Below are 11,627 nucleotides of genomic sequence, written 5' to 3'. Positions count from 1 at the left end.
AACTTTTACTGTAGTTTTTTTTTAACTTCTAATATTTATTGCACTTGCAAGTTAATATTTTGCACAGAAATATGTCACTTAATATCGAACTATTTCGTGTCAGTACGAGCTTACCGTAAACATTCTTATCATATGACATTTAAAGGACATAAAATTTAAAATATCACCCTCAATAAATAATATATCTCTTATTTTAGAATTTATAAATAATGTTTATTATGATAAAAAGTAGCATTTTTAAATAAAGCAAGTTTATTTACATTTCAACGTAAATGTATTAAAAATACAGACCATACTAAGAAACGTTTACAATATTTAAAGAAAAGACCGCAGCACTGCCAAACAGGTGCGAATAGGTTTGCTCATGCGCGGAACAAGTCATACGCCATCTTGGATTTGAATGTCGGAGAGTATCTAACTGAGGGGAAGATATTGAAAACAAACACTTTTGTGAAACTTCTGTTTCGATTTTACTATTTGCGGTCCATGCGGACCTTTATTTTCGGTAAGAACAGATGTTTTGTTTGTATGGATAGATCCAGAGTGAATAAACTGTCTAGAAATCGACATTTCCGATTGTTTTGAGGTGAGGTACTTCAAGAAAACAAATAATTTTTCACACTACAGCCGGACAGACACACTAGAATAGCTAGCTAGGCCAGGCTACTTCTCACATTAGATGCTAGAAAAAATGTAGCTTTTTGTCTTATTCCAACTAGATCTTCTAGATCTTATTTATTGCATGAATAGTTTTAATTTAGTCTACCACTGTCATTACATTATGGATGCTTATGTTTAGATTTAAGAGGCAGACACTGGCCCCAGCCCACCCCACTCAGGGAAAAATTATATGGGACACCTGACAAACTGGAAACCACAGTCTGGTTTGTCCACGAAGTTGGACTTGTTGTCTGAATCCTCCACCATATTCAAAAATTAAGAACGAAGAAGAAGAAGAAGAGCTAAACCCTGGCACAAGATCCCCAAGCTAGTGAAGCTAGTCCTAGTGATTAGGGTTGTCGGCATCCGCCGAGTTCGCGGTAAAAACATGACCCGAAATCGCCCATTACTTTCTGATACCGGACCCACGAGATTTGGTTTTGCATACTAATAAGTTTTTAATTTATGGTAATTAATTAAGTTTAAAAGGTCATTTCCTAAGGTTAATTAAGAAGTAGAGTGGTTGTCCCTTAGTTTTAATGGCTTTGCGACCTGATTGCATGCTGTCTCTGCTTTGGTCTTCCCCCTGTATCAAGGTTAGTTTCAAATACGTTGGAATCTCGATTTTTTAAAAGATTCCTCTAGATGAGAGTAGATTACTGATCAGACATATCTTAAGTAATTGGAAATGAAATTTGTTTTTGGATATTTTGACTCCGACATTAGTTATACCCCTCCGAACGTAGTCACTGTATGTAGGTCACGCTGCCACCATTGTTATATTTTTTCATCCCGATCTTCCTGCCTTTAAGTTTGATCAACTAATAACAGCAATCTTATGGCATGTGCAAACAAATCTAATTTTTTATTTCAAAATATATTTACATACCCATCTTTAATTTTTTCAGCTCTAGTTCTAGTTTTCTAGAATATGTTTTTCCTAAACATCCAATTTTGTCAGACTAGACTCTAGACTGACAAGAGTCAGACCTAGATCTAGGTTACCTGTCTGTTGCTATACACTAACATTGTGCTAACTGTAATTTTAAGTGTTCAAGTTCTACTCACCCTTAGATATAGTTATATGCTGAAAATCAGAATCTATACACAATTCACACATAAAAACATTGATCTGATAACTTCATTTCACTTATTACAAAATGACTTTTATATGGACTCTACTTCACCTGCCCAAAATAACAAGGCAGTTATAGACACATTACAGTGTTCATGTCATTTACTTTCATTCACTGTATTTATATAAAATATTGCTTTAGAAACATTTTCATATTTGCGCAGCAGTTTTATAACAAAATGGCTTAAAGATGGACTCTACTTCACCTGCCCAAAATAATGAGGCAATTATATGCACATAACAGTGTTCAAGTCATTTACTTTAGATTTCTAACTTTGTAGTTCTTTCATTTGCTGTATTTATATAAAATATGGCTTTAGAAACATTTTCATATTTGCGCAGCACACAGTTTTTTGGGGTTATGGGAGGAAGCCAACACAAAAATATAAGTTCTGTATTATTTTTATTAATTTCAACAGCATTTACAAGTTCTATATATCATTCTAGTTAAACTCTGCAAATATGAACAAAATACAACTGCAAGTAAAATAACTATGCTCAATTTATTCAGGTATACCATGACTTGTCACAATTGGCCAATGCAAAAGCAAGGGGATTCCACCCCTCACAAAAAAATTTGCCAAAAAAAAAACTATTTGAGCTAGACAGAAAATCTTTTTTGTTTTGTTTCCATATAGTTGAGCTCTACAAGAATATGTAATTTTTATTTTTATATGATGATTAGTGTTTTTTTACCTAAATCCCTATAGTGATCATCCTGTCCTAGTGTCAGTGGGGCATTTGAATTTTAGGTAATCTATCGTTTTGGGTACGTAAAATCGCCCGCGGCTATTTATGTACGAAAACATTACCTCATTGTCAAGGCTTTAATAGAAGTATATTGTCATACTTTTGTGTCAAATATTATAGATAAATGAATAATAAACCTAAATCAATGGCTAAATATATCGATATAGGCCAGAAATTAACTTTAAACAGCAGTGTCTGAGAGCAAGATTTGCTATATAAACAGCAGCCATTTGTAAAATAGAGTGACTTCCCCCTGAATCTGGCGCTAAAAGCTTATAAAAATAAAACTTAGACAAGATGGCTGCTATAGTAAATGAGCATGGTTGCATCTGTTGGAAACATCGCTAGTCTTCATTTATTACGGAAAAGTTTTAATTCAATTGTTTAAAAACAGGTACATAAATGAATCAAGGAAACATTTTTGAATTTTTTAAAACATAACTTCTCCTCAAAATGTGAAATAATTATTAAAATTTAAGGAGTCACCTGTTTTTCACATTACAAATCGCGGGCGATTTTACGTACCCAAAACGATAGATTACCGAATTTTATTGGGATAATGGCATTGTTATGTGCTGGGTGGATTGAGTGAAAAAGTAGCCCTTTAAAATTTTAATATAGAACCTATGCACACCCCTCAATCTACAATATGCATAGGCCTAATTCAAGCAAGTTCAACAGCAAGTCATTTGAGATTATGTGTCTAGATCTAGAATACAGGTGTCCGACAATGGGATCTTCTTTTAAAAAAGGGGTGTTGGGTTGTTAGTAGTATTGTAATCTCAACTAATTTATGGTTGGAAATTAGGGTTAGGTGTATGGTAGCACCAGGGTTGGAGTTGGGGTAAGTGACAGAGTTAGCATTGACATTAGCCAGCCATGTGTAAATTGTGTATATATAGTTAACTACTAGTAACCTAACACCCCTTCTTTAAAGAAGATTACATTATCAGACACTGGTATAAACATTCTCCCGTCAGTTGTTTAAATTTTTTTTTAACAACCATAAGTTGTTTTTTTTAGGGAGGGGGTGGGTCCCTTTTCTGTCTTTATTCTATGCTGTGAATGTTCATTATAATGGCCCTATTAATATTGCTAGCTGAAACTAGTTTAAAACTATTTTAAACTCACCAGGAGTGGAATAGTATTATCTTTCATGCCAAAAGTTAAGATTTTCTATATCATTTAACACTGTTTGTTGAAGTTTTCCTTGTTAGAGCTGGACAGCAAGTTGTTTTTTTTTTAGTGCTGCTTTCCTAGACCTGTAGTTTGTCAGCTTTTGATTTTGATATCCTCATTTTGTACAGCTTGTAAAATGCCATCAATCTTAAGAGTAAGGATTTTGGAAATAATTTATTGTGATAGAGTAGGCCTACTAAATTTGGTTATAGGCTAATTCTAGCCAGAAAAAGATGTGCGTGTGCATAGCTCTACAATTACCTGGGGTTTTTTTTTTTACATCTACATGTTCGCTGTTTAGGCCTATGTGTTGTCTTGATGAGGCAGGGATTAACATGATGAATACTTAAATAGTAGATTTGAAAAAATATTTCTATGAACCCTCAACCCCTGATGACCCGCCCAAAGTGCAACTGCTCCACCACACAGTACAGATAGTTTTGTCAGAAGATTAATGCTAAAAGAGTAATTTGATCCCATTGCGTAGCTATAAAAGAAAAAAATGAATCCATTGCGCAGCTATTAATAGTATTTAATTTGAGCCCATTGTGTAGCTATTTTTGTCATTGAGTTTTGCATCTTCTGCTGGCCAGACAGTGCTGGGGAATAAGTCACTTCGTTGGTTATATTATTACTCTTCACTATTTTAACAGTAGTAGCCGTTAATTTCAAGTACTATTCACATTAGACCTTTAGTATTTTCAAATTCATATATTAGAATTAAAAGCGCTTCTTAAAAATGTTATGGCTGCATGAATTTTAAAATTTAAACAATGGTGCCAGTTTTGTAACACGAGGATCCCTCTCTAGGATAATTTAAGAGGGGCTGCTACTATAGCTTTCTTATTTTCTTAAGAAACGGATACCATTTCTGCCAATGATGGACTCATTTTCTGTGTTTATTAATTAAGGAAGAAATCAGCAACTCATTAACAGTACTTAGGCCTTCTCCTTTGTACTGAGTAAAATTATCAGTCTTCTTGAGTTCTTTTCAATTATTTAAATACTCATAGCTTTTTAAATTATTTTATATTTTTGAATTGACTGTCACAGTAACCTCAACATGTTCTTATCACTTAGTTAAAAAATTATGACAACAAATGCTGTTGTTTTTTTTTTAGGTTTTTTACTATTTCTCAAGGTGTAAACTGTTTCAGTAGTTGAGAGATCACATGAATAATTTTCATTTGGCTTTTTATAATGTTGAAGAATATTTTTAAAGAAAATGGGGTGGGGATTTATGCATATCTTTTAAGATTTGTTTATATTAATTTGTTTTTTAGTTGCATTATCATTAGCCTAATAATTAATATAATTTAAAAAAGATTCTTCATCTACTATAGCATGCATATTATAATACTGTGGCTTAGACATGGAGTTGTAAGTGCATTATGACAACCAATGTAATATTATTCTTGAATGAATTATTGAAAATATGTTGTTAAATATTCTGTTTTTTCTTCTTTTAGACTCTCCTAGCATTTGATCAAAATGAGTAGTTATCAGATGAATGCAGGCAGTGGACCCACTCGGGCAAGTAAGTGCTGTGTTAAAATAACTAGCTGTGTTTGTTTATGGTCAAATAACTACATTGAATCATGTAGAACAAATAGTATTGATTAATTTACATCAGTTAGAGGCTTAAAGACTGGAGTATGTTGCTAACAAAGAAAAAATTTGTTTCACTCAGTGGGTCCAGCTGGTGAGCCTAGTTACATGGATTTAAGCAGCATGCCCATGGACAACAAACAACAGCAAACCATGATGTGGCAGCAAAGTCAGTACATGAGTGACTCTGGTATCCATTCTGGTCAAACCACACAGGTAAAACATTCATACTGCTTGCCTGTTTTATTAGTATTTTGTTTATACAAGTTTCCATATATAAAAACATTGTACTTTTCCTTTTTAGGCTCCATCTATCAGCAGTAAAAGTCATGGAGAAGAAGTTGATGATGGGGACATGGATCCATCCAAGATGATGTTTGACTGGGGATTAGGTGGAGACACTTATAACCAAGAACAAGTAGATGGTAAGTCACATTTGCACCACATCACCACATAACAGCTTCTCTTTCTGACCCTGTACACAGTTTACAGCAGTTTAAAATTGTCCTCAGACATAAACCAGCAGTTGAACCAGACACGCTCCCAGCGGGTGCGAGCTGCTATGTTTCCTGAAACAATGCCAGAAGGTGTCCAGATCCCATCTACCCAGATCCAGCCAGACCAACCTACAGCTGTTCAAAGATTGAGTGAGCCATCACAGATGTTGAAGCATGCTGTTGTAAACCTCATCAACTACCAGGTAGGTGCTTGAGTTTTTAGACCACTTCACTTTAAATACTTCAGCTTTGATTACTTGGCAAAAATATGCTCACTTTTAAAATGTGTTTGTGTCAACTTTAGGATGATGCAGATCTGGCCACTCGTGCCATTCCAGAATTGATTAAGTTGCTTAATGATGAGGATCAAGTTGTTGTGTACCAAGCTGCTATGATGGTCCACCAGCTGTCTAAAAAGGAAGCAAGCCGACATGCCATCATGAACTCCCCCCAAATGATCACAGCCTTGATCCGTGCTATGGCCAACACTGAAGACATTGAAACAACACGCTGTGCTGCTGGAACCCTCCACAACCTCTCCCATCACAGACAGGGCTTGCTGGCCATTTTTAAGTCTGGAGGTATTCCAGCACTGGTCAAACTACTTAGGTAATTACTAAATGGTATTGTTTAAATGATTTTTATAAGTCATCATCTCTTATCTTTGTGCTCTTGAAGACTTGACTATAAACTAGCATTGTTTCTACTCTAAATAAGGTAAGAATGAAATTTCACTTCAATAAGTACTTTAAGTAGTTAAGTTTTGTTTTTCTTTGCCAGCTCCCCTCTAGAGTCAGTTCTTTTCTACGCCATAACAACCCTGCACAACTTACTGCTTCACCAAGAGGGCTCTAAGATGGCTGTGCGAGTTGCTGGCGGTCTACAGAAAATGGTGGCACTGCTGCAGAGAAACAATAATGTTAAATTCTTAGCAATAACCACAGATTGTCTGCAGATTTTAGCTTATGGAAACCAAGAGAGCAAAGTAAGAATTACTTTTATTCATGTTTCTTGAATGTGTACTGTTTCATATATATAGTGATTGCAGTTTTCTTACATTGTCACTTGTATTTTATAAGTTTAGTTAATGTTCAACACAATAAAAATGCTGAAAAAATTATTTGTGCTAGAAGCTAACACATTTATTTTCCTCCCCAGCTCATCATCCTTGCTAGTGGTGGACCTGGAGAACTTGTGCGAATCATGAAGTCTTACACATATGAAAAGTTGTTGTGGACAACTTCTCGTGTTCTCAAAGTTTTGTCTGTGTGCTCTAGCAATAAACCTGCAATAGTCGAGGCTGGTAAGTGTTATTGTATCAGCAATAGAGCAATAGCAGATTTTAGGCATACTTAATATACTGAGAAATACTTCAATACAACATGTTATCTTCTCAGGGGGAATGCAAGCTCTTGCCATGCATTTAGGACATCAAAGCCAACGTTTGGTCCAAAACTGTCTGTGGTCACTCAGAAATTTGTCAGATGCTGCCACTAAAATGGTAAGCTTATTTAATTTTGTCTTAATATTGATTTGAAGAATTTGAGACTAATTTGTTAATCATGTACTCACTTAAAGTGCAGAATTAATAATTTTTTTCATTCTATTCCACTATGTAGGAACAAATGGACAACCTTCTTATCATGCTTGTCCAACTTCTGTCAAGCAATGACATCAATGTAGTCACCTGTGCTGCTGGTATCCTGTCCAATTTGACCTGCAATAACCAAAGAAACAAGGTTATGGTTTGCCAGGTTGGAGGCATTGAAGCTCTTGTTCGCACAATCATGCAAGCAGGGGACAGAGAAGATATTACCGAACCAGCCGTAAGTTCGATTTTTAAGGAGAACTATTTAGTTGTTCTTTATGTAGTCTTGTAACATCAGTCATTTAATGAAAATAATTTCTTCTAGGTATGTGCCTTGCGTCATTTGACATCTCGCCACCCAGAAGCTGAAATGGCCCAGAATGCAGTTCGTCTGCATTATGGTCTGCCAGTTCTTGTGAAACTCCTCCATCCACCCAGCCGCTGGCCACTTATTAAGGCAGTTGTTGGTCTTATCAGGTTATTATTTATTTCCTAAATTGTTCTGTCTGTTTATTACTTTAAAAAAATATGTAGTGTTTAGCCTGTTGCTAGCTTTTATGTTAACAATTTGAATATGATCTTCAGAAACTTGGCACTGTGCCCAGCTAACCATGCACCTCTTCGGGAGCATGGAGCTTTGCCCAGAATTGTGCAACTTTTGATTCGGGCACACCAAGACACACAAAGGGTACGTGGTTTTACACTTAAGATGATTTTTTTTCTAAATTAAAACAGTAAATTTTGATATTTTACAATTGCTCTGTATATATTAATCGCTTGAACATCTTATTCTCATGTTTTTAAAAAAACGTTTTTACAATAAATTAATTGTAGCGAGCATCAATCAGTTCAAACGGTCCACCACTGACTGGTTACGTTGATGGTGTTCGTATGGAAGAAATAGTTGAAGGAACAGTTGGAGCCCTCCACATTCTGGCCCGTGAGGCACACAACAGAGCAGTCATTAGAGGACTCACTTGCATACCACTTTTTGTCCAGGTCTGACCATTAATTCTAATTTAAACACTACACATTTTCCTGGTTGTTGTTTTTTTTGTACTGGTCTTAACAAAATTAATAGGTAAATCTTTTATTTCATGTCCAAAGGGATAGCTACATTTTTTAGTTAAAGATGTACCCCATTATTAAAAAATGTATCTTCCTCAATACATTATGATCTTAACCTTTTTGATAAATATTGTAAGGTCTTGATGACAAGTTATTTGTAAATTTACTTGACATTGCAGCTCCTCTACTCGGCCATTGAAAACATCCAGCGTGTTGCTGCTGGTGTGTTGTGTGAACTTGCAGCTGACAAGGAAGGGGCTGAAATGATTGAGCAGGAAGGTGCCACTGCACCTCTCACTGAACTTTTGCACTCAAGAAATGAAGGCGTTGGTAAGTTTTATTGTTGCATTTAAATTGTTAGATATGAATGTGTTGATAATATGACTGTATAAGCTATTTAATTAACCCCTGCCTACACCAGGTTTTAATCTGTGGTGAAAGTTACTTATGGTATTCTTCTTGTTTTTAGCCACCTACGCAGCAGCAGTGCTATTTCGTATGTCTGAAGATAAGCCACAAGATTACAAAAAGCGTCTATCCATGGAATTGACCAGTTCACTCTACCGCGGTGACCAGAACTGGACAGATGTAAATAAAACCTTTTTATATTTGAACATGCCTTTAATTGAGTGCATAGAAAGATGGGTTACACTAACTTGTTATAAATCTGATTAACCCTGTTTTTCTACTAAAGCCTCCTGGATTTGAAGACATGACCATGCCTCTGGAAGATTCAAGAGATCACATGTACAACCCTCACGGCTCTCATGGAAACATGTATGGTGGAGCACACCCTGACATGGGGCGTGGACACACAGGTAATTACAGCTACTAACTTCACTGGTATGGGAGCATCAACTGCTCTTTTTCAGGATTTGGATTTGCAGACTATTGGCCAATATAAGAAATCAATCAACTGCCAAGTATTTCAACTGCAAAGCACAAATTATTTTTTATCCAATCTGATTTCACGCCAGTGGTTACTTAATGAATGGAGGATATATTTTACAAGTGTGAAATTTAGAAAACTTTTAAGTCATCACACATTATCATCCATTAAATTAATTTACAATTGATACAGAGATTTTAAAAATATTTCAAATGAAGCACAAGATGACAATTAACTGTCCTTGATGAATGAAAACACAGTGAAGAGTTGAAATTTCTCAATGGTATATTTTAAACAGTTTAATAGACTGTGTGCATCCTGAATCAGTTTCTTGTTCAAATTGATTAAGTATACTAGTCCAGGAAGCTTCAGTGTAGCATATGGCCTAAATGGCAGCTTACACACACATCCAAATATTAATCTGAGGATTTTCAAATGGATTTGATAGTGATACAGATGTTTCTTGTTAAGGACGGATAAAATAACTAGAAATATTTTATGAATTATTTTCTTTTCTTTTTCTTCTTTTCTTCATTCTGATATCAAGTAGGAGAACAACTAATGTAGGATGCATGGTGGACTTCTGGTGAGAACAGAATAGAGGGCTCATTTTCTTGTTTTTTTTTTAAATCAGTTTGTAGTTTGTTCCATAATCTATTATTCATAGGGGATTTTAAATTTTTAAAGTTAATCTATAATGAGGTTTAATGTATCCCATCTTCTACAAGGTTATGAACAGGTACCTATTGACTCCATGCAAGGACTGGACATTGGTAGCCAACATGGCAGCAACTATGGACAGATGGACAACCTACCAGATCTAGCAAACCCAGGAGACATCAACTTTGACAACTTGGATCCAGCACTTGGCCCACCATCAGGGGACAACTCCAACCATTGGTATGACACTGATGTTTAGACCACTGGAGGGGAAGCCACTCTGACATTCATATCCTAATCAACTTGCCAGATGGTGCAGAATTATTTATTTTGGACTTTTTTTTTTTGACATGATTCATTGATCACTTAAAATTGTATGTTTGATGCAGCTACAAAATCTTAGAGGCTTGACTAAAGGTCAGATGATTTTATAAGTTCATTTTTTAATTTACCTGTAGTTTTTATATAGCTTAAAAATAAAGAACTTGAGCATTTTTTATTTACAATAATTGTATCCCAGGACAGGATATTTTAAATAGCATGAGTATGTAAATATTTCTTATAATACTGCAAAGTGGTTTTAAACAGTGGAAGATGTTAGATCTCTATGTGAACAATAGTTCCAAGACGAATTTTTTTATTTCTTGTGCATTTACAATTTTGTTTTTTTAAAACATTTTTTATGTACCATATTTTTTAACCATTTCTTTAGAACTTTTACAAACTTTACCATTTCTGATAGTGTGAATAAAATGTATGTGAAAACATTTCTGCATTATCTCCAATAAAATCAAACTTCATTATCTGATCATCATGACTATTCTACCTATATTTATTTGATGCTATCACTGAACAAATATACTTGTGTATGTTGGAACAACTGCAGATAAGGACCAGATCAAACTTGTTTCATTCATTCTCTCATGTTAAGACATGTCATGAACTCACTTCAAACATTTCTGCAGTGACTGTTCTGTGTTCTTATACTTTATCTACACTAAGAATGCAGGGATAGATAGCATTGCCTCCTCATTTTTTGCTATTTTTTTCAAACACCATTAAATGTATAAAGTTTGAGTATAGGGAATGTGTTAGATCTTAATGTCATTAATTCTATAAACCATTATACATTATGTTTGTATTGTCCCATGTACTGCATACATTTGTGTCTGTACTTTACCATAAGCTAATACATCCAAGACTGATGCTGGATTACAAACTTTGATGGGAGCACACGTTGCTAGGGGGAGATTCTTTTTGTGTACTTTGTCTGGTAAATCTGTCGGTTTTTTTTTTAGTTCTACACTTTATGCATTTCTTGAGTCATTAGGACATCATAATGTTTCTGCATGGATGGTCAATAAATATCATTTTCATTACAAAAAAATTTGTTCTGTGTGTGGCTTTTTTAAGTACAAAGGAACTGAAGAGCATTAGGCCCAACATAATCATCCAGTAGACTTGAGTATCATGCTTTTTGAGATAGTCAAGTAGAAAATACTACTGGTGCATGAGCCCCGAATGATTGGAAGATTTGAAGCTTTGAACCGATTGGGCTAAGTTTTAGATCTACATGTAATCCTGACCCAATGC

The 11,627-nt window shown here is 35.0% G+C and overlaps 1 protein-coding gene across 1 annotated transcript; it reads left to right on the top strand.

Annotated features, from left to right (window-relative positions):
• Positions 1 to 359: 359 nt before the first annotated feature.
• LOC131946987 (catenin beta) lies at positions 360 to 11,415 on the top strand. Its single transcript, XM_059308056.1, has 17 exons — positions 360 to 505; positions 5,194 to 5,261; positions 5,415 to 5,548; positions 5,637 to 5,757; positions 5,845 to 6,032; positions 6,134 to 6,438; positions 6,610 to 6,814; positions 6,988 to 7,132; positions 7,227 to 7,330; positions 7,449 to 7,655; positions 7,743 to 7,894; positions 8,003 to 8,105; positions 8,252 to 8,416; positions 8,665 to 8,815; positions 8,955 to 9,073; positions 9,180 to 9,303; positions 10,103 to 11,415. The coding sequence occupies exons 2-17, from the start codon at positions 5,216 to 5,218 to the stop codon at positions 10,291 to 10,293; spliced, it is 2,460 nt and encodes an 819-aa protein (XP_059164039.1). The 5' UTR covers positions 360 to 505; positions 5,194 to 5,215; the 3' UTR covers positions 10,294 to 11,415.
• Positions 11,416 to 11,627: the final 212 nt, after the last annotated feature.

The sequence above is a fragment of the Physella acuta genome, unplaced genomic scaffold, assembly GCF_028476545.2.
Source record: "Physella acuta isolate Inbredline_101_S28 unplaced genomic scaffold, ASM2847654v3 ptg000579l, whole genome shotgun sequence".
NCBI classification, from domain to species: Eukaryota; Metazoa; Mollusca; class Gastropoda; family Physidae; genus Physella; species Physella acuta.
Note: the sequence above shows the minus strand (reverse complement) of the source record. Positions and strands in the feature narration are given on the sequence as shown.